At 33.9% G+C, this 23,838-nt stretch overlaps 1 protein-coding gene across 3 annotated transcripts in view; it reads right to left on the bottom strand.

Moving 5' to 3' along the window:
- LOC126881305 (nose resistant to fluoxetine protein 6-like) overlaps positions 1-23,838 on the bottom strand; it is a 156,380-nt gene that overhangs the window by 103,666 nt on the left and 28,876 nt on the right. For all 3 annotated transcript variants that reach the window (XM_050645508.1, XM_050645507.1, XM_050645509.1), the window contains exons 3-4: positions 19,433-19,647; positions 9,719-9,795 (exon numbers count right to left, since the gene is read on the bottom strand). In XM_050645508.1, coding sequence (XP_050501465.1) covers positions 9,719-9,795; positions 19,433-19,647 — 292 coding nt within the window. The remainder of the gene's footprint in view (positions 1-9,718; positions 9,796-19,432; positions 19,648-23,838) is intronic.

Raw genomic sequence — 23,838 nt, 5'->3', positions numbered from 1 at the left:
TCACGACCGTCGGGCAGCACTCCCTTTCGGTTTCTTTAAGTGCCTCCGTTATGAGATTATTTGCTAGTTCGATGTCTTCTATTTCGTTTTCTAAGTCTTGTATACGTCTGGTTAGTATATCTTCATAGAGGTCGTTGTTTTCTGGGGGAATCCATTTCTTCTTTCGTGTTTTGAAGATCATCTTTGTTCTTTCCAAGTTGACATTTAATTGTATCCTTGCTCAGATTAATCTGTGGTCGCTTCCTATCGAAAATTTGTTAAGTACTTCAATATCTTTAATTATTTCTTTTCTGTTCGTTACGATAAAATCTATCTCATTTTTGACACTGCCATCTGGGCTTATCCATGTCCATTTACGCTGAGGCTTTTTATCGAAAAAAGAGTTCATCACGGATAAATTTTCCTGGTGTAAGAAGTTAAGCAGTCTTGGCCCTCGTTCATTTCTTTCGCCGTAGCCATACTTGCCCATTGCTACTTCTACATCATCTTGTTTAAAGCCCATTTTCGCGTTAAAGTCGCCCATAACTATTGTGTAGTATGCTGGTGTAGTATGTAATGCTGTTTGTAGGTCGTCATAAAATATTTCAGCTTCTTCATCCGAGTGGCTAGTCGTTGGAGCATATGTCTGGATTATTTTAAGGTTATATCTTGCATTTAATTTGAAGATGAGGTACACAATCCTGGGACTTATGCTGTTAATTTTAGTTATATTTTGGGCGTGCTTTCTATGTATAATGAATCCTACTCCACCATTTGAAGTGTCTTCTTCTCCTCTAAAATGAAATAAGTGCCCCGATTTAAGGGTAATTTGCGCTTCTCCTCTTCGTCTGATTTCACCGAGGCCGATGATGTCCCATTTTATTGTTTTCAGTTCTTCCTCCAGTTCCATCATCTTCTGGTCCGATATAAGAGTTCTAGCATTATATGAGGTGATATGCATTTGTCGTTCTTTGTGGTAGCCTGATCTTTTCCGGGGATTCTTAGCACCCTCTGCTCCAACCGTTTTCCACCCGCTACCTTGGGTGTTGGAGCCGCCGGAGACTGAGGGCCGTTCAGTAGTTTCGTCTTTCATGGAAATTTGCCTTTGGGGTTTTAGCCATTAAAACGCCACGCTTGGCTAGTGCGTGTTGGCGAGTTGGTTAGGATGTGGAAGGAGGAAATGGTGGAGATGGGAATGCTTTGGGTTTGGACATGGTTTCCCCGGTAAAGGGATGTTGGGGAAATCCATGAGCTCGCGTAGGGCAGGTGTGCTATTCCTGAAGTAGATCTATTCCCTACCGGGATCGCAGAGAAGTATCTACCCGCTACCACATCCCATCCATTATGAGTCGTAAAAAGTTGTATCTTTCTCCTATGTAACTTATTTCCTAGATATCTCGTTGCTCTGTTTTTTACAATATTTAGGAATTCTCTCTCAGTCTCCATTCTTCTCAGCACCTCGTTGTTGGTCACGTGATCTGTCCAAGAGATCTTCAGCATCCTTCGAAAAACCAACATCTCAAAGGCTTCTAAATATAGAATTCTTTCTCTTTTGGAATTTTAGCGAAATTTGCAAACAAAGATTATTTAATTAGTAAATACATTTCAACTTATTTATGTCCGCATTCAAATAGATCATTAGAGGCATTTCTATTCATTTCTGTTATACTTTGTATTACCAATTTTAAAAAGTAAAATTAAAATAAACTTTTTAATTATTATTATTATTATTAAGTCTTTATGCTTTAATTACATAATCGTGAAGTTATCGGGGGCCGCTCGGGGTAATTTGGCCTAAGGCCGCAAATACCCTAAATCCGGCACTGAGACGAAGCGACGAAGCACTAAAAAGCCCAAAACCTAGAAATTTTGTGGAATAAGATGAATCGTCATGCAACTTTTTGCATTCAATTCGAGAGAGTGTCAGGCATTTTTGTGAACTAAATTGATCTCCGGCAAAAAATTTTGTGCGTGAGAAAATGCATTTTCAAAGTGCATCTCGAAGAGATGGAAAATGAAAAATTTAGAACTCAGGAAATATTGACGGAAATGAGTTCAAATTTTATATTTGGTGGTTTTGGAGGTCAGTGAATACAAATTTCATGACGGCGATGGTCTCCGAGATACCTGGTGCCCAGGGTGGAGCTCGTCGCCTGGGACGATCGAATAATTCGCGGGACTATCGAATAATCCGCGAAATGAAAATTGGATCGAAAAACTGAAAAATACGCTTTTAATATTTTTTAAAAATATATCGAATGACACTAAAGACGACTCCCCACTCCATCCTCTTGAGGTGGGGTGGGGGTAACTTTAAAATCTTAAACGGAAACGCCCATTTGTCAGATTTGGATTGCTTACGTAAAAATAAGCAACTTTTATTCGAGAAATTTTTTCGAATTGTGGATAGATGGCGCTTTAATCAGAAAAAACGATGTATCGTGATACCATAGGTAAATTATAGAGACGGTCTAATATCTCGAGAAATACACTCCCAAATAAAAGACCAAAAAATACGTATTTAATATTTTCAAGAACCTATCGATTAACATCAAACACGACTCTCCACTTCACCCCCTGGAGGTGGGGTGGGGGTTAACTTTAAAATCTTAAATGGGAATACTCATGTTTTATTGCAGATTTGGATTCCTCATGAAAAAATAAGTAGTATTTCGAAATATTTTTTAGAATTGTTAATAGATGGCGCTAATAAATAGTGTTTTTTCGATTAGAGCGCCATCTATCCATAATTCGAATAAATATTTCGAATAAAGTTTACTTATTTTTACGTAAGGAATCCAAATCTCCAATAAAAAATGAGGGTTCCTATTTAAGATTTTAAAGTTACACCCTACCCCACCTCCAGGGGGTGGAGTGGAGGTTCGTGTTTTATGTTATTCGATAGGTTTTTAAAAAATATAAAAGACATATTTTTTGGTTTTTTATTTGGAAGTGTATTTCTCGAGATATTAGACCGTTTCTATAATTTACCTATGGTATACGAAAAAATCGTTTTTTCCGATTATAGCGCCATCTATCCACAATTATAAAAAATGTCTCGAATAAGATAACTTTTACGTAAGAAATCCAAATCTGCAATAACAAATGTGGTTTCTATTTAAGATTTTAAAGATACCCTCACCCCACCTTCAGGAGTGGGGTGGTCGTGTAGAGTGTCATTCCATAGATTTTTCGATCCAATCTTCATTTCGCGAATTATTCGATCGTCCCGCGAATTATTCGGTCGTCCCAGGCGACGAGTTTCACCCTGGTCACCAGATACCTCGAAGACCATCGTCGTCATGAAATTCGTGTTCAGTGACCTCCAAAACCCCCAAGTATAAAAATTTAACTCATTTTAGTCAATATTTCCTGAGTCCTAAATTTTTTATTTTCCATCTCTTCGAGATGCATTTTAAGATGCTTTTTGTCATGCGCAAAAATTTTTGCTGGAGATCAATTTAGTTCACAAAATTGCCTGACACTCTCACGAGTCGAATGCAAAAAGTTCCATGACGATTCATCTTACTGCACAAAATTCCTAGGTTTAATGCTTCGTTGCCTCGTCTAATACTATATACCAGCACATCGAAATCTCTGAAGTTATTTTTCCTCTCTCTTTATCATTCTGTACTCAATCATCTTATCACATATATTCGTGACACAGATTGAACAGTATCATTACCAGCCCTCGTCTCCTTGCTTTAATGATTTGACTATTGGAAAGTTGAGTCCATTATTCATTTTACTAGTCTTTTTATTTTTGGGGTATGTTACAACTCATGTCTATTAATTGAGTCGTATGCCTGTCTAAAATATAGTATGAGTATATTTTGTTTATCTTCTTCTTCTTCTTCTTCTTCGCGCGACTAGGATTACTCCTGTTTGTCTGCCTCTTATTCTGTTTCAGTTGTTGTTGACTGTACATTGTCTTTCCACCTTTTCGGCGGCCTTCCAACGGGTCTTCTGCTATACGGCTTGTTGTTTTTACAGATGTTCGCTAGTCTATCTGGTTCCATTGGATTTACATGTTCGTTCCAGTTTTTCTTTCTTGTTTTTATCCACCTGTTAATATTTTGAATTTTGCAACGTTCTCGTATACTTCTGTTGCTTTGTCTGTCTCTTAATGATATGCCCGCTATTGATCTTAATACTTTCATTTCGATATTGTTAATTTGTTGTTTCGTCTTTCTTGTATCGGTCCTTGTCTCCGCTGCATATGTTAGGATAGGTCTTACTGTTGTCTTGTATACTTTTATTTTGCTTTCCATGGTCAGATATTTGTTTCTCCATATGGTTTCTCGGAGGCAATCACTTACTCTTGCCGCTTTTGTCGCTTGTGTTATGGTCTCTGTTCTTATATGCCTGTCACTAGTGATCTCTACTCCTAGGTAATTGAATTTCATTACTTGTTCTACAATTTTGCCGTCTATTTCTAACTTGCATCTACGCGGCTCTTTACTTATCACTATACATTTAGTTTTTCTACCGATATTCTCATATTAAATTTATTTGCTGTGAGATTGAAAGTGTGGAGCTGCCTTTGTAGGTCATCCTCGTTATCAGCAATTAGTACTGCATCATCGGCATAGCATAGTATCGTGATTTTATGCGCTCCCATGTGGTATCCATGTCGTTTTCTGACTCCGTGAATTATTTGATTCATCATCATATTGAATAACAATGGGCTGAGCGAGTCTCCTTGGCGGATTCCTCCCTTTAGTTCTATGCGTTCTGTTTCTCCTGTTGACATTATAACTCTGGTCTTGTTGTTCTTGTTAATTTCCTTAATTAGCCTTATTATCTGGTGGTCTATTTGTTCAGCTTGTAATAAATTTAAGATATCATTTCGCCTCACCCTGTCAAAAGCACTTTTTAAATCTACAAAGCACATGTATGCTGGTTTTCCATATTCAATAGACTTTTCTACTATTTGCCTGATAATAAAAATTGCATCTATTGTGCTGCGGTTCTTCCGGAAGCCTTGCTGTTCATCTGCCATATTCGCTTTTTCCTCGATTTTATCTTTTATGACTGCCGTCAACAATTTTAATGTGCTGTTCATCAGACTAATGCCTCTATAATTTTCAGGATTTTTCGAGTCTCCCTTTTTGAGTATCGGTAGCAGGAGACTTTCCTTCCATTCCGCTGGTACTACTCCGATATTTATTATATCGACAAATAATTTTAGGAGCCATTTGAGTAGTGGTCTTCCTCCATGTTTTAGCAGTTCATTATTTGTCTTATCAGGACCAGGTGCTTTTCTTATTATTTTGTTTATAAACTATTTAATTGTTAATTCTTGTTCGTGTCATCGATATAGTGATAACTCGGTTATATTGGCGTCTTCAACAAAAGAACTGGAATGAATTATGAATAAGCTTGGCATGGTGAGTACGAAATATGATTTAAAAATAAATACATATACAAAAAACCAAAGAATTGATCATCGATAGAAACATAAACATATTTGTTTTATTTCATACACTGCATTTTTACAATCTACTCTATACAGTGTGTCAATTTAAAAACTTACAATGGCTGTATCTCACGAACAAAAGCTGATATCAAAAAATGCTTGAAACCGTTTCTAGGATAGTAAGGGGGAACTAAAATGGCATGAAAGAGAACTCGCCCCCATCAACCCCCTAGGCCCCACCCACCACAACCCAAAAAGTTTAAATTGCAAACCCCTACTTGTGATATATAATTGAAGAGGCTATAAAAAATGCTATCCAATGGTATAAACAATAATTATACAGGGTGAAGCAATAATTGTGAAACTTTGGCTTAAATGAAAAATTTAATGAGGTTTTGTTGAATTGCAAATTTGATAAAAATGTCAATTAAGTAAATATTTAATGTGAATTCCGTTGTTTGGTAAACAATAATACAGCCTATTATCAAATTCTGCACGAAATTTGGCAAATGTTCTAGTAATAGGGCGACATGCTTGAGTAATTCTTTCTCGCAATTCCCCAAGTGAAGCAAGTTGAGTTTTATAAACAACTGATTTAACGTAACCCCATAGAAAAAAATTATATACTATTCTACTATAAAAAGTACCATCCAATGGTATAAAAATTAATTACACAGGGTGTTAATATCAGCTGGCTTACTATGACTTTTGTATTTGTAATGCTATCTCCCGGACTATTATTTTAAATGGTAAATGTCCGCTCGAACTTTTTTTTGTTGAATTAAAACTTAATTTGCTATTTTTACCTTAAATCAGTTGTTTATAAAACTTAACTTGCATCACTTGGGAAATTGCGAGAAATAATTACTCAAGCATGTCGCCCTATTACTAGAAAAACATTTGCCAAATTTCGTGCAGAATTTGAAAATAGACTGTATTATTGTTTACAAAACAACGGAACCCACTTTGCAAATTTATTTAATTGACATTTTTATCAAATTTGCAATTCAACAAAACCTCATTAAATTTTTCATTTAAGCCAAAGTTTCACAATTATTGCTTCACCCTGTATAATTATTGTTTATACCATTGGATAGCATTTTTTATAGCCTCTTCAATTATGTATCACAAGTAGGGGTTTGCAATTTAAACTTTTTGGGTTGTGGTGGGTGGGGCCTAGGGGGTTGATGGGGGTGAGTTCTCTTTCATGCCATTTTAGTTCCCCCTTACTATCCTAGAAACGGTTTCAAGCATTTTTCGTTTTCAGCTTTTGTTCGTGAGATATAGCCATTGTAAGTTTTAAAATTGACACACTGTATACAAAGTAATTAGTAAATGGTATGTAAGTCAATTAACATGAGTTAGGTACCATCCAGTGACGGTTCTCTAAGCATTATTTTGGAAGATCGTCTGGCCATATTCTCTTCAGTCTTCTTTCAGCAAGTGGTTGGGTGAATAAATTATTTATCAATTCGTTGGTGTGGTCAGTGGTGCGATTTTTATATATTATTGAATAATTATTTATTAAGTCCTTGATTAGTGGGATGTCCAGATCATTGTGAAGTGTCTGGTTGGATACGCACCATGGAGCTTTACTTATCATACGGAGTATTTTGGACTGTAATGTTTGGAGTATCTTCATATTTGAAGGTTTACTGCAGCCCCATAGTTCTATTCCGTATGACCAAACTTGTATAAAAGTATAGATTTGTACAGAAGCAGCTTATTTTCAAGAGATAACTGAGACCTCTTGTTAAATAACCAGTTCATATTTTTTAGTTTAAGATCTAATTGTTTACGTTTAGTTTTAATGTGCGTTTTCTATATGAGTTTTTCATTCAGATGCAATCCCAAGTATTTGACAACTGGTTTGATGGGAATCGGAGTATTATTTATAGAAACTTGAGGACATACAGATTTCCTGGTTGTAAAAGTAATTTGTACTGATTTGCTGGCATTAACATTTATTTTCCATCGCTTGAGCCAGTATTGTAATTGGTGTAAATGATTTTTTTTACGAGCGTGCAAAAATGTCTACTTTCGCGCACGCATTTTAGTTTAAAAAGTTTCACTTTTCCGCACGCGTGTTACTTTTCCGCACGCGTGTTACTTATATGTAATTATAATGTGTAACGCGTGTAATTATAATACATGCAATAAACTAATATTTAGATTAGTAATATTATTTTATTAGATTTATTATTTTATTAAATATTTCATTTAGATTATTAATATTATTTACTAATTTATTTCAAATATATCTTATTGTGTTCCTGTTAAATGAAATTAACGCGACAATTCGATGAAATAAAATTATTTTAACATAATATTCGAAAGTCAAATCGGTAGACAATAACAGTCGTTTTGAATCATCGTCATGGAAACCAAGATCGTCGTCATGCTAACTAATTATATTGAAAGTTTGGTTTTGACAACCATGTCAAAGAATTAATTTGTGTATGTATTTTCATATTAATGAAATTAATTGATTAAGATTTGGTAATTTTTTAAAAACTCTTAGAAAAAATATTGTTCCTAACTCTTGCACAAAGTCTCTTTTCCGCATTCGACTGCTTGCCGAACTCCCGCTTCGAGTCGTTCGGCAAACTGCAGTCGCGTGCTGAAAAGAATTCTGCACTTGTTAGGAAAATAACTATTGTACTTTTTGTGATGCTATATTAGGGTCGACATCCACTGCTAAGATTCCCGTATCATCAAAAAATTAGCTAAGAAGGTATCATTTCTGGTTGAAACATCGGCTGTAAATATCAGTTACAGAAATGGGCAGAGAACGCTACCCTGTGGTACGTCAGATTGGATGATGTGGTAATTTGAGAAGTTATCTTCAATTTTGACTTGGAAGTATCGGTCAGTAAGATACGATTTTAGAATAAAGTATAGTTGGTTTGTTAGGTGTAATTTCAGTTTATAGAGGAGACCTTGATGCCATACCCTGTCAAATGCCTGTTGTATATCGAGAAACACTCCAGCGCAAAACTTTTTCTCTTCAAGAGTTGTTTAAATTATATTTACTATTCTGTGGCATTGTTGGATGGTTGAGTGTTCACGTATAAATCCGAATTGGTGTTGTGGTATAATTTCGTTTATGGAGACAACTTGCTCGATTTTATGTAATAGCAGCCGTTCTAATACTTTCGACATTATTGGGAGTAGGCTTATAGGGCGATATGAATTTCCTTGTATTGCGGGTTTACCAGGTTTCGGAATCATAGTAACTTAAGCTAATTTTCATTGTATTGGAAAGTAGCGAAGACGTAATATGCTGTTGTATAATACTGTTAATAACACCACTGCTTTTCTCGGTAGCTTCTGAAGTAATTCTCCTGTTATCAAATCTTATAACATATAAATTATATGAAATAGAGATAAGACATATGGCAGGTTACGAAGTGGTCAGACAACTTAATTAAGGCTCCGTAACCGCTAACAGTGGAGGGTGCGACGAACACATATATTGCAAAAAAAGCAAAACTACTGCTTGTTCGACCATTAACATTTTACATTTTGATTAAAAACATAGACCATCAAAAAAGCCGATTAGAACCGTATAAGGGCATTTGAAATGCTCTACCGTAGAATGTAACGCATACCACGGACCTCACATCGCAGAAATAATTCAGTACCATAACTTAACATAAAATCTAGACTCACCACAACGATAAAACAAAAGTAGGTATACTTTGAGATATTTTGGATATACAACTAGAAGAAGAGCCAGAGGAATATCTCCAGCACTATGGTCGGACCAAATAAAAGACATGATGGGTTACACATCCTCGGAAGCAAAATAACATGTACAATAGTAATATAATTGGGCAGAAATAGTCAAATCAACCACATAACGCCACTACATCCTTATGGAAGTGAAAAGATAAGGGAGGAAGGGCTGCTAAATCGAAAACCGGTCTGATATTATTTATTATTACCTCACAGTAATTTCAGTTATTTTTTGAGTCGCTTATTCAGAGTGTAAGGTAAAACTTTATAAGCTGTGCACAAGAGCCATAATTTTCATATTTAATTTTACTCTCTTTTTTAGAGGCTGGGTATATAATTCCGGTCTTCAAGTCGATAAAGATCTTTTCGTCATTGAAAATCTTATTTATGATACCATGCATTTGTCCTGCTAAGTTTTCGCCAACTACTTTATATAGATCAGACAAGATCTTGTCAATAGCTAACGAAAATATACCTAAAGAAATATGCAGAAAATATCAAGAAAAATTTTCGTATTTTCTCTACAGCACTTTATCTGGGCAAAACAGATAAACTCTATGGTATTAGTTTTTACGTGCTTACCTTTATATTTATTTTGACAATATAAGTCGTAAATTGTGGACATAATAACGACTAGGAACAGAATGCCCAAAATGGATCTGAAATAAAATAAGCAATTTTATTTATGTCGAGATATCCAGTAGATTTTTTTATGTTGAAATGATTTATGCTACATTAGATAATTTTTTGTCGCTGTTTCGGCCTACTGAGGATCACGAAGAAATTTCCATCTTTCTGATGACTGAGTTTTCCTCCTGTATCAATAGGATTTCATTTTAACTAAATTTTCTCCTCTCCTTATTTGAAACCAATTGCTATCGGTGTGAAGAGCTGTGTGAGAGATTAAGTTCATAGTAGATTTCACCTTATATCTGAGACCCCTGACAATCTTAAAGGATACCATTTGGAATTTTCGTTTGTTGTAAATCTTTTAATACCGGTTTTATAACCATTTTGGTGAACATGATGATCTTAAGGTTGAAAAGTGAAGAATGCAATGGGTAAGACGTGAAGGATGGGTAAGTCTAGGGGATCTAGGACGTTTCATCATCGCCTGTTCATCGCCGCCCTTTCGATGCCGCCAATTTATCGCCGGCAGATTCATCGCCAGTCAGTTAATCGCTAACTAGTTTATTTCCGACCCATTTTCGAGAGTTACATTTATTATTTATTTTTATATTAATTAGGAATTCTAAGAAATGATCTAACCTAACCTAATTTAACCTAACACTACATAAATTTGAACATATACAGTGATGATCGTGCTAAAAACCGGCAAAATAAAGCAAAAGATGGAAAACATATTAAACTGTGAGATAGAAAGAAATAAATTTAGTAGAGGTGTTAAATTTAGCGATAGTAACATATCAGTTGACATTATATTGATTGTTTCCCAACTTTAGACGTATCAGAGGAGTGTGTCAACTAAAACTGTCACTATGACAGTGGCATTTCTCAAACTCGTCCGATACGTCTAAAGGCGGAAAACAATCAATATAATGTCAGTTTAAAGATACTATTGCTAAATTAAACACCTCTTCTAGTTTCATCCCTTTTTACCCCACAACGTAATATGTTTTCCATCTTTTGCGTTATTTTGCCGGTTACTAGTGCGCTCATTACTGTATATTTCTACAAAGGCCATTTAACACTACAAAATATTTAGTACAATTTAGTAACAAATTTAGGAGAAGTAGAAATAAAACAGTAAATTAATACAATGTTTTTAATCTTTTTAATTGTTATAAGTTTTGAACTGAATTTAACGTCGTGTCGTGTCATCTCCCATAATACAAAATCAACTGACTAACTGGCGATGAAACGGACTGCGATGAAACGGACAACGGACCGCGATGAAATGAACTGGCGATGAATCGGCGGCATCGAAAAGGCAGCGATGAACCGGCGGCGATGAAACGTCCATTCCGAAGTCTAGGTGACCATAACACACCATTCTCCATTTTCGCATTTTGGTTAAAACATCTTACAAGTGTTCATAATATTATTAATATTAGATAACTACCTGAGATGTTATTTTTCTTTGAAATGAGCATGCATTATGTTTTTATCAAATTCTACAGTCTTCCCGCTGATCGTCTTCCCATCTGTTCATAATATTATTAATATTAGGAACTTACCTGAGACGTTATTTTTCTTTGAAATGAGCATGCATTATATTTTTAAAAAATTCTAAAGTCTTCCCACTGATCGTCTTCCTCTAGGTAACCGTCTCTCGCCGTCCATTCCACTCTATTTGTTGTCATTTCGATTATCCGATCATTTCATTCTACTCTTCTGTTTCTTACTCAGTTATTAATGTCCTCCTTGAATCTCCATCGTATATAATACAGGGTGAGTCATGAGGAACTCCTACCTCGTATAGAGGCTCCTATGGGGAATAACAAATGACCATTAAAAAGTGTCTGCTCCCATTGTTTAATAATATACAGGGCGAGTTTCGCATTTTGACAGAAATTTGTATTCGTCATAATTTTTGAACGGTCAAATCGATGTGTCTCTTATTTTGGCCAATCGTTACACTATTACCACCTAATCAACTAATTAATTCAAACTAGAAAAAAATCAGGTCCGGCTTTAAAAAAATTAGTTCGTTTGGGTCTTAGAAAAAATTTCACCCTGTATACGCTTTTTGAAAACTCTAATATGAATTTTACAAATTAGACAAATAGGCAATTAAAATGGCATATTTATTTTTTTCCGCACACGATTACTTAATTTTTTATAAAAAAAATCAAATTTCACTATGAATTAAAAGTTTGGTAAAGTGAACCATAGATTTAAAAAAAATAACTTTTATTACAAAAATTAATTTTTTTTGCACAAATAAGTAATTTATGTTACCATCCAATCAACTGATTTATTCAAACTAGAGAAAAATCAGGTCCGGATTTAAAAAATTAGTTCGTTTTGGTCTTAGAAAAGATTTCATCCTGTATACGCTTTTTGAAAACTCTAATATGAATTTTACAAATAAGACAAATAGGCAATTAAAATGGCATATTTATTTTTTTCCACACGATTACTTACTTTTTTATTAAAAAATCAAATTTGTCAAAATCGGAATTTTAACCTAAAAATGAAAAAAAAAATGAACTCACGGTTTAACTCGCTACAACTCTGTTCCATTTTAATAATTTTTTTCTGAAATTTTTACAGCACATACCTCTTACCATTGTGAAGACTCTGAAAATTGTTGTAGACTTTCAGTCTTCTTCTTGTAAAAGTTGCAAACTTGTAAATCGCAAAAATTAGGTGGAAAAATTTAAAATTTATCAATTTGATCACGTCTTTGTTAAACTATAGAGTCCAAAAGAAGTGTTATGGGAAGTTTTAGATCTAGACGTGTTATAAAAAAAAAATGGTAAAACTTTTAGTTTTAAGAAAAACGTTGTTTTTGTAAAGTAATTTTTGTAAAAAAAGTTAATTTTTTTAAATCTATGCAAAAACTTTGCCAAACTTTTTATGCATAGTCAAATTTGATTTTTTAATAAAAAAATAAGTAACCGTGTGGGGAAAAATAAATATGCCATTTTAATTGCCTATTTGTCTAATTTGTAAAATTCATATTAGAGTTTTCAAAAAACGTATACAAGGTGAAATTTTTTCTAAGACACTAATTTTACTAATTTTTTAAATCCGGGCCTGATTTTTTTCTAGTTTGAATAAATCAGTTGATTGGGTGATAACATAAATTAAATATTTGTTCAAAAAAAATTCATGTTTGTAATAAAAGTTATTTTTTTTAATCTATGGTTCACTTTACCAACTTTTAATTATTCATAGTCAAATTTGATTTTTTTTTATAAAAAATTAAGTAATCGTGTGGGGAAAAAATAAATATGCCATTTTAATTCCCTATTTGTCTAATTTGTAAAAATCGTATAGAGTTTTCAAGAAGCGTATACAGGGTGAAATTTTTTCTAAGGCCCAAACGAACTTATTTTTTAAATCCTGGCCTCATTTTTTTCTTGTTTGAATAAATCAGTTGATTGGTGGTAACATAAATTAAATATTTGTTCAAACAAAAAAATTAATTTTCGTAATAAAAGTTAATTTTGTTAAATATATGGTTCACTTCACCAAACTTTTAATTCATAATCAAAATTGATTTTTTTATAAAAAATTAAGCAATCGTGTGCGGAAAAAAATAAATATGTTATTTTAATTGCCTATTTGTCTAATTTGTAAAATTCATATTAGAGTTTTCAAAAAGCTTATACAGGGTGAAATTTGTTCTAAGACCCAAACGAACCAATTTTTTTAAAGCTGGACCTGATTTTTTTCTAGTTTGAATAAATCAGTTGATTAGGTGACAATAGTGTAACGATTGACCAAAATAAGAGACACATCGATCTGACCGTTCAAAAATTATGACGAATACAAATTTCTGTCAAAATGCGAAACTCGCCCTGTATATTATTAAACAATGGGAGCAGACACTTTTTAATGGTCATTTGTTATTCCCCATAGGGGCCTCTATACGAGGTAGGAGTATGTACAGTTCCTCATGACTCACCCTGTATGTACTGATAGCTCTGACCTTAGTGTTTTACAATCGATTTTTCGGAGGCTTCTTAGCTCTGCTGATTCTAGCAATCGTTTTGTCCTCTCTGTGTCAGGTCGTGTTTTTGCCGCGTATGTCATCATAGGTCTGATACCTGTTTTGTAAATTCTGCCTTTCAGCTCTCAACCTGCGGCTCCGTTTGCACTATTCACTTGATCTTTCACTTCTCTCTCTAAGTTTCCGTAGCTACAGTTGAGTCCCTGAATCTTTACCCGTGCGTCATCATTTAAAGCATACGAAATAAGTCGGAAATTGAAATTTACTATACGCAATAGCAAATGACAGTAAGTGACTTGATGTTGCGTTTAGTAAATTTCAATTTCCGACTTATCAACGACTTATTTCGTATGCTTTAAATGATGACGCAGGGGAAAGATTCAGGGACTCAACTGTAGATAGTGTGATGCCTAGGTATTTAAATTTTATCACTTTGTTCTATGACCTGACTCTCCAGTTTTAATTTACATATTATTGGATAATACTGATATAACCATGCATTTTGTTTTTTTCTTGGTTACATTAACATGTTAAATTTTCTGGCGGTTATATTAAATTGGTGCAGTATACATTATAAATCAGCATGACTTTAAGAGATTGATATTACATCGCATTTTAAGTTGTTTTTCTCTCATTTAGTATCATCTTTCAGTTCTCACTTTTGTGTTATTTCATCCAGGATTACATTAAAAAATACGGGATTCAGGGAATCCCCCTGAGTTAATTGGGCAACTTAATTTATCTTCTACTTTTACTTTTACTTTTACTTTTACTGTGTTGTTCTGTAAATGTTTTCGATCGGTTTAATTATTATTCCTAGAGGTATACCTTTTGAATAGAATAAATGGATAAGGTCCTTTAATCTGAACCTGCCAAATACATGACCACAAAACATAGATATTATGCCGGTTTGTTGTATTCTAATAATTTCACTTGAACTTGCCTCATTAAAAATATAGCGTCGGTGCATGATCTTCCAGACCTAAAACCTTATTGTTCTTCTGCTAATATTATAATTTCATTCTATTTGTTTGTTATTACTTTGGGTGTTAATTCTAATGTTGTATTTAATAAGTTAATTCTTTTGTAATTCTCCGGGTCCGATTTATCTTCCTTTTTGGAGAGAGATATTAGGATGCTTAATCGCCATCCTTATGGTATTCTGTTTTGCCCTATTAGTTTTTGAATTAGTTTTAATTGTTATTTGGTCAAATCTTGCCCTCCATACTTTAGGAATTCGTTCGATATTCTAACCTCTTCTGGTTATTTTCTATTTTTTAATGTCCTTGATGCTTCCTTTACCTCTCCCTCTTCGATGTTAGTGCTTGCTGTACTTCTCCCTTTTCGATGTTTATTTCTTCTTGTGTCGTAACTTCAAGTTTTGGTGATTCATTATCGTCGCCTTTAGCAAATAGAGATCGAAAGTAGAAAAAAATATTATTAGAAAAAATTTAGTTTTTCTTATTCTTATATTAGGCCTCTTGACCTGTTCTTAACCAATTTTAAGCTTGTATTCGTAGCTGTAATGTTGACTGACAGCTATCTCTCCACCTTTTAAAGGGACTTCCTATTGGTCTTTTGCCTGTTGGCTTTAAATCGCTGGCTATAAAGGGCTATTTTCTCGCTGTTCACCCTCGTCACATGCTGATTCTACTGTCGTTTTCTCGGTCTTCCCTACCATACTATGTCTTGTATGTTACATTGATCTCTTATTCTGTTGTTCAGTATTCTGTCTCTCAGTGTTTTCCCAGTTATTAACCTTAACGTTATCACTTCTGATGTTCTCAGTATTATCTTGCTTTCTGTTGTGTCACATCTTGTTTCTATCGCGTACGTCATGATCGGTCTTACACATGATTTGTATATGCGTACTTTGTCTTCCAGCCTCATATCTTTATTTCTCCAGATCACATCCCTCAGACATCCTGACACGTAATTGGCTTTATTTGCTTGCTTTCGAATGCTCTTTTTAACATCGCCATAACAGCATATTTCGACTCCCAAATATTCGTATCTCGAGACTTGTTCAATTAGTTCGTTTATTAGTTCCTTTAATTACTATTTTGCATTTTATGGGTTCCCTTGACTACCAGGAATTTGGTCTTACCTGTGTATATATTTATGCTGTAGTTCTTCGCCACTGTATTGAAAGTTTGTGTAATTCGCTGTAGGTTTTTTATTGGTTTTTCTGTTATCTTATATCCTTTTCCTATACTTTTTATGTTTTCTATGATCTTGTCCATTACTAAATTAAAAAGCAATGGCCTCAAGCTATCTCTTTGTTTGATTTCCGAGTTGATTTCTACTTCCGATGTTAGTTCATTCTCAACTTTTATTCTGGTTTTGTTCTTCGTATTAATGTCTTTAATTATCCTTATCGTCTTGTTGGGATGAGTTACAACAAGCCATATTCATTCCTCATAACATGGTCCAGATATTCTAGTCTGCGGTCTTGGATTATAAATCTTGCATTACTTGCCCATTCCACGAAGGATCTTAACAGTACTCACAGAATCCATCAGCGAAATTCTTAAAATGTCTCTATAACACCACATCTCGAAGGCCTCGAGTTTTCTTAAAGAAGCTTTAGAAAGTATCCAGGCCTGTACAGTGTACACCATTACAATAACGTAGAAAACACATAGCATCTGATGGTAGAGATTTTAGTACCAACTGGTGAATCGTGACTTCTGAAATAACACTTCGTTGTTAAGAACGCTGGTCTTGCTTTTCCTAGACGTTTGATTTCAGTAGAGTGGCCCCATTGGCTGCTTATATTGGTACCAAAGTATGTGTAGCTGTTCACCTTGTTAATAATTGGTTGTGGTTAACCAAAAGCCGTGTATTTTTTTTTCGTATTGAAATTAAGTCCATGTACACCTCTACTTATATTATCTGATAAGCACGACATTATTATTTGCAAACCATTTAAGCTATCTGCAAAAACTACTTCGTCGCTGGTATATACAGGGGGTCCAGAAACTTTACCGACAAACGAAGACAGGAGTATCCTCAGATAATTTTAAGACAATTTAACCCAATTCATCTAGTCCGAAAATGCTTCCTAAAGAGCTAGAGCTATTTTAAGATGGCGTCTGGTAATTAGTTTTTCTTAAATATGTCCAGAACTCTTCTATTTAGATAAACGAAAATTATTACACGTATTTATCTTCCAAAGGTAAATCGATTCCATCCATTGCAAATTTCTAGTACCAGTCATTGGCGTCCGTTTTGGGTAGGGCAACAGTTATATTATCGTATAACTTTTTTGTTTTTAATTTTTAAGCATTTTTGGGTCTGAATTATTAAAACGTTGGGTATTATAGTACTAAAAGGTACTCTTACTTTAAGTCGATAGGATACACCGTTTTCTAGAAAAATCGATATGAAAATTTAAAGTTTATTGAATATCAAAAAAAATAAATAAAAAAAACTATTTAGAAAAACGAAAACTGGTACGTTTAATTATATTGCAGAGATGGATCGATTTCATTAACTGCGAATTTCTAGTACCAGTCATATGAGTCTGTTTGGGGTAGGTCAGCGGTTATTTTACCGCATAACTTTTGTCTTTAATTTTTAAGGAATTTTGGCACTAGATTATTAAATTATGATGTATTCTAGTACTAAGAGTTACTCTTGCTTTTAAGTTGGTAAAATACACCAGTTTTTTTCGAAAAAAATTTTCAATATTTTTTAAAATTCAGGAAACGGAATATTTTCAAATCGATTTTTCTAGAAAACGGTGTGTCCTACCGACTTAAAGCAAGGGTACCTTTTAGTACTAGAATACCTCACAACTTAATAATCCAGTATCAAAAATGCTCTAAGTTAAAGACAAAAAAAGTTATGCGATAAAATAACCATTGCCCCACCCAAAACGGACGCCTATGACTGGTACTAGAAATTCACAAAGGATGGAATCGATTTATCTCTGAAAGATAAATATGTGTACCTATTTTCGTTTTTCTAACCAGAAGCGTTCTGGGGGTATTTAAGAAAAACTAATTACAAGACGCCATCTTCAAAGAGCTCTAGCTCTCTTGGGAAGCATTTTCGGACTAGGTGAATTTGGTTAAATTATCTTAAAATTATATGAGGAATCTCCTGTCTTCGTTTGTCGGTAGAGTTTCTGGACACTCTGTATAATGTTGTTTAGACGCACTCTGTTGACTAGTATGCCTTCTTCTGGTGCTCCTAGTCCTTGGTCGATCATATGTTAAGATAGACGGAGAGCTAGAGCCGAAAAATCATCGTCATAAGTAATATGGAGTTTTTCCTGTGAAATGTGTCCATTGTATATTGACAATTATGACCCCTTTCAGGCTGACACCTCAGTGGATACAGGAAGTAGCAATAAGGGATGAAAGGGGAAAGTTAGGGTAGTCATTTAAGGTTTTCACCTCCTATTTTGTTAAACTCCATCGATTTGTATGAAAATTGGTGACTAGTTAGAACATACCTCAAGAAATAAAACTGATGTGGTGCCTACTTGCACTTTTACCCTGGTGGTGAATACCACCCCTTTCTGCGGGTGAAAACAATTTTATTAAAAATAACCCCACAAATCGATAGAGGGACAAATTTTAAGTAAAATTTGTTAATATCATGTTATTAAAATAAATCAATACTTTTTGAATTATTAAAGATCAAAGATTTGTCTATGTAAGAGCATATGCGTGAAGTTACGGATGATAAAAAGAATATATTAATTAATTGTATGTTAGCAAAATATTATTTTCATATTATTTCGATATTTAATTGAATTTTTTCTATCAATATATACTGAATATGTCCAAAAACTGGGGGTATCCAATAATGGGTACATTTGACATATTCGAATACACTTTTGCTAAATTTATAATATCGAAATAATATAAAAATAATATTTTAGTAACATACAATTAATTAATACCTATGTTTTTTATCATCCGTGACTTCACGCATGTGCTCTTGAACAGACAAATTTTTGATTTTTAATAATTTTAAAAGTATTGATTTATTTTAATAACATGATATAACAAATTTTACTTATAATTTGTCCCTCTATCGATTTGTGGGGTTATTTTTAATAAAATAGTTTTCACCTACGAGAAGGGGTGGTCTTCACCCCCAGGGTAAAAGTGCAAGTTGACACCAAATCATTTTTATTTCTTGGGGTATGCTCTCACTAATCACCAACTTTCATGCAAATCGATGGAGGTTTAACAGATAGGAGGTGAAAACCTTTAAAGACTACACTAACTTTCCCCTTTCATCCCTTATTGCTACTTCCTGTATCCACTGAGGTGTCAGCCTGAAAGGGGTCATAATTATCAATATACAATAGACACATTTCACATGCCAAACTCCATATTACTTATGACGATAATTTTTCGGCTCTAGCTCTTAGACTAAGAGTACATATTAAATAACACCGGAGACAGAATACACATATTTGTTCCACTCTTTTATATTAAAATATACAGGCTCCCTCTGTCAACTGGTCATCCATCTTAATATTAGGAATGTGGTTGTAATATAAATTATACATGACTCTCAAGTCCCTATTATCTAATCCCGCTTCTTTTAAGATGGTTATGCGCTTTTTGCTTTTTATGTAGTTAGAATACTATGACCAAAGTAGTGTTTTAAATATCTTTTTATATACTTACAGTCCAATAATTGCAGCGTAGTCCAAAGGCGGATTAACATCTTCAATGGTCTGACATGTTATGGAATCTATTCCAGTTCCAAGAGTTTGAGATCTACTCATTACATATTTTGCATCCTCATCCGTACAGTTGCTGGGCAGACATAGTGCCCATGTTGGATAACCTACCATGTGAACTCCGTCTGATATTTTAGAAATTAAGCGCTTTATGTATGCCTGAAATATAATAATTATTAAAAATAAAAATGTACACCATTTTGTATACTATTTTTCACTTAGAATACGGAGCGCACTCCAGCACTCTGAATCGACGATTTTCGACTATTATTGGAGTCTCATCGGAGAGACGTAGGCCTACTGCTACATACTCTAAGTGACCAACAAAGAAAGTTTATCCCCCACACCGCAACTGATGTGAATGGATTAGGTGACCAGCGTCATCTGGCAATTGAAAAATAAAGTTTTCAATTCTAATAGCGACATTAATAACATTGAAAAATATTAAAAATATTACTAAAAGATTTTTAAATTGAAAACTTACTGGTCCATTTCCCTGGTGACACTTCCAAGGCTTCTACAATATGCAAGCCAAATGGATGCTGCAGTGAAGACAAAAGGGAAGGAATTCTACACTATGCAATTCACAAACCCCTTCTGCAGCTTGGTAAAGTTCCAACGGAAAATGGACCTAGTTACTCTATAGGAGTAATACTAATGTAATGTACCAAGCTGCAGACAGGGGCTGTGATTGCATAGTGTAGAATTCCTTCCTTTTGTCTTCACTGCAGCATCCATTTGGTTTGCATATTGTAGAAGCCTTGGAGGTGTCACCAGGGAAATGGACCAATAAGTTTTCAATTTAGAAATCTTTTAGTAATATTCTTAATATTTTTCAAATTTATTAATGTCGCTATTAGGATTGAAAACTTTACCTTCCATAATAATTACACTGGTAAACACACAGATTGCTGCCGGAAATTTTTTTACTGTTTCTAGGTAATTTGGGTCTGCTGAATCCAAAAATGCCACCAGATTTGTTCCATCAGATCGTTCTCAGAAAATACGACAACAGATCACATTTCTAACATATAGGGTAATTTAACGCCACACTACCTACATATATATGTAGTGCTGCTACCCATGAAATAAACCAAATACGAATAAAAAGTAAGATATTTATTGTACAGTAATGTACTTACAAAAATCGTCACACATATCCGCCAAAAAAACTTAACTTTCATCTAACCTAACCGGCAGCGTCGCAACAAAAATGTGTTATTCGGCGTCACCTAAAAACTTCCTTTTATATGATTTTCTTGCAAAGGCTTTAAAAGGACGGTCCCTTTGAAGACTCCAGCAGTAATCCGCCATCATGTGATAGCCCCATCTCCCTGATACCCCTCTTCCATCGTTTTGATATCTTGTTGAAGATTTTCTGGGAAACGGTCTAAATGGCTGTGGAGGTAATGAATTTTAATATTCATATGACAACCGTGTTTGTTAAATCTGTTGAGCATTTATTCCACTCTAATGCCCAATTCATATACTTCTATATTTGTTGCTATTATGTAGAAGGACACACTTCGTTTGGAACTGTCGATAAAAAGACGCCAGTGATCTGGTGTATACTCCGATACACCCATTTTTTCTAACAGTCCTTTAAAAAACCATGTCATCTTGCTGAGAAAAAAGGCAAAAGATCTTTTATCTCTATTACGGTAGTATGTAATTTTGTTGTCTGGGTGAAAAACATTATTTTCTTTCAGTCTGGAGGTAAGCAAATCGGAAGAATCCTTTGGAAGGTTCAAACTTCTGATAAGATCGCTTAGCTCTTCTTGAGTAAAGCGCTCAGGACGTGTTGAATCCCCTTTAAAATCACTGTCATCTTCCTCAAATCTATTAGTCTGCAGTTCGTCAAATAACGTTTCGGCATTATCCTCTGGTAACATAGGTAGACTGCTAAATATTGGAATGGGTATCTGCTCAAGCTGATGTAGAATTGGTCTTATTGCCGAATCCAGGTTAGGATATGTTCACGTATGTCGATTGTTACGATTATTGCCCTTTATATTCACAAGACAGAAATAGCAATCGTCAAAATGATTTTTTGGTTCCCTCCATACCATTGGAAAACCAAAATTAAAAAATTTTCGTTGTCCTTTCGTCCACTGTCGCAAGTTTTCAATACAAATTTTGCACACCACATGTGGAGCTCAGGATCTATCTTGATCTCCTAAATGAACACCAAAATAGGCCCTTTTGTTCATTTGCCCATTTGTCTTAGAATTTGTTAAGTTTGTTTATAGACATATTGCAATTATAGTGGTGGAATATACAGAAATGTAAGAATATTTAAGTATTTGATAAGTATGCTATATCTCGAAAACTAGGGCTGATACAAAGAAAAGGTTTGTATTTTTGGAATCAGCACAGATGAATTAACTAAAATAAATTGATTTTTTTTTCGGCAGCAAGACAAAAATTGTTTTTTGGTTGGGCTGTGTTATTATTGCAGTTAACAAGTAAAAAGTATGATATTGTTGATGTATTTTGGGAATTTCGTTTATTCTGTTCAAATTTTTTGAATACTGTACATACAGTAACCGCCACGCTACTAGGCACACGGGTCCATTGAGGTATACAGTCCTGGACCCTTCACTTGTTGCACTGTTTACTTTTATGTCTAGTGACATCTAGAACGTCAAAAAATGTATAGAAACCAATATAAACATAGAAAGTTGACAGATTATAGAACAGCTGTATTTGAAATTTATAGTTGTCATTGTATTAAAGTTGTAAGAGTTATAAAGTATTATAATATTTTTGGTGTTTGAATAAAGTTTTTTTGAAGCAGTGTAACAACAATATTAATAATTAATAATGTATGTTTTGTACCTAAAAACAATTATTTTGAATAGTTTCATGACGGTCGCATGACATGACAGAAAAAGAAGTCACAAGTGAAAAAGGGCCGGATTAGACTTGTGGGGATTAGGCACGCCTATAAATTAGGTACACGTGTGTCTACAAGTGTGGCGCTTATTGTATATTAAATAAGTCAAAATTCAATAACATTCACATATATATTGTTTTGTGAATCTGACAAAAAAGGTACTAGTACACTTTAGAAGACCAAAAATTAGCATTTTTTAAGAGTTTTTTATTTCAGAACATTTATTAGAAATGGACATAAAACTTTTTACATATTAATATCTAACTCTTTTTTCATTTATACACGTACACTAATATTGTAGAGGGCGCCAAAGTCGAGGCCTCGAAACAAGGTAGTTCCGATGGCGAAGAGTTAATCTCAGGATTGGAATCTGTGAAACAAAAAAAAAATCGTACGGCATTTGAAAAAGGAAGGTTTCTTACGTGACAATTTACCACCGTACGTGAAAAATTCCGAAAAAAAAGATTTTACAGAAATTTGAAAAATTTTTGTGAAAATATCGCCCGGTTTTCTTCAGTTTTTGATGGTTAAAAAATATTTATTTTTTATTTTTTGGTCAAATTGTGGTAAATTGTCACGTAAGAAATCTTCCTTCTTCAAATGCAATACGATTTTTTTGTTTCAGATATCCCAATCCTGCCATTTTTCGAGGCCTCGGCTTTTGCGCCCTCTACAATATTAGTTTACGTGCATAAACGAAAACAGGTATATTTTTTGTACTCTCTAAGAATTAGGAATGTAAAAAAGTTTTATATTAATTTCTAATAAAGGTTCTAAGAAAAAAATTCTTGAAAAAAATGAATATTTTTGGTCTTAAGTGTACTAGTACCTTAAGCAAGATTCTGAACTATTTTCTTGTGTCATATGTAGGTAATTATTTATTTCTTTCACAATATTCAACGGTATTCCACAGTACTATCTATTTCTTTTCAAACAATTAAAAATTTGGTCTCGATCTTATGGACTGTACCAAGGTGTTGTTGAAAAATATTGAAAATGGTGTTATTGCCCTGTGATAGGTATCAAACATGACTGTTTTTGTGTGTCATTTTGTGTTAATATCTTTGTGTAATCTGTGTGGCAGATTTTATTGTTGAAAAAGTTCATTTGTTATTTTGTCCATGCTTTTGTTGTGTGTTGCATATTTTGTATTGTGTATGAGATTTTCGATGACTTATTCTTCTACCTCCTTTATTCTGCTATTCTTTGTATGTTCTTGTTATTGATTTCTTCTTTTATTATTAGCAACCAAAGCCTGCTGTATTCTGTTGATGGGTTTGCTACACAGTTTTTTCGTTAAATAGGATGGGGACTACTTTTTTGAATTATCTTTCATGCCTGTTTCATTCATGATTATTAATAGACTTACGCAAATATGCAAATAAAAACATATGAAATATGCTCATAAATCTGCAGCATTTTACACAAAAATATGCATGTTTATCTAGCAAAAT

The sequence above is a fragment of the Diabrotica virgifera genome, chromosome 3 (assembly GCF_917563875.1).
Source record: "Diabrotica virgifera virgifera chromosome 3, PGI_DIABVI_V3a".
In the NCBI taxonomy this organism is placed as follows: Eukaryota; Metazoa; Arthropoda; class Insecta; order Coleoptera; family Chrysomelidae; genus Diabrotica; species Diabrotica virgifera.
The sequence above is the reverse complement of the archived record's forward strand: the minus strand, read 5'-3'. Positions and strand labels throughout refer to the sequence as shown.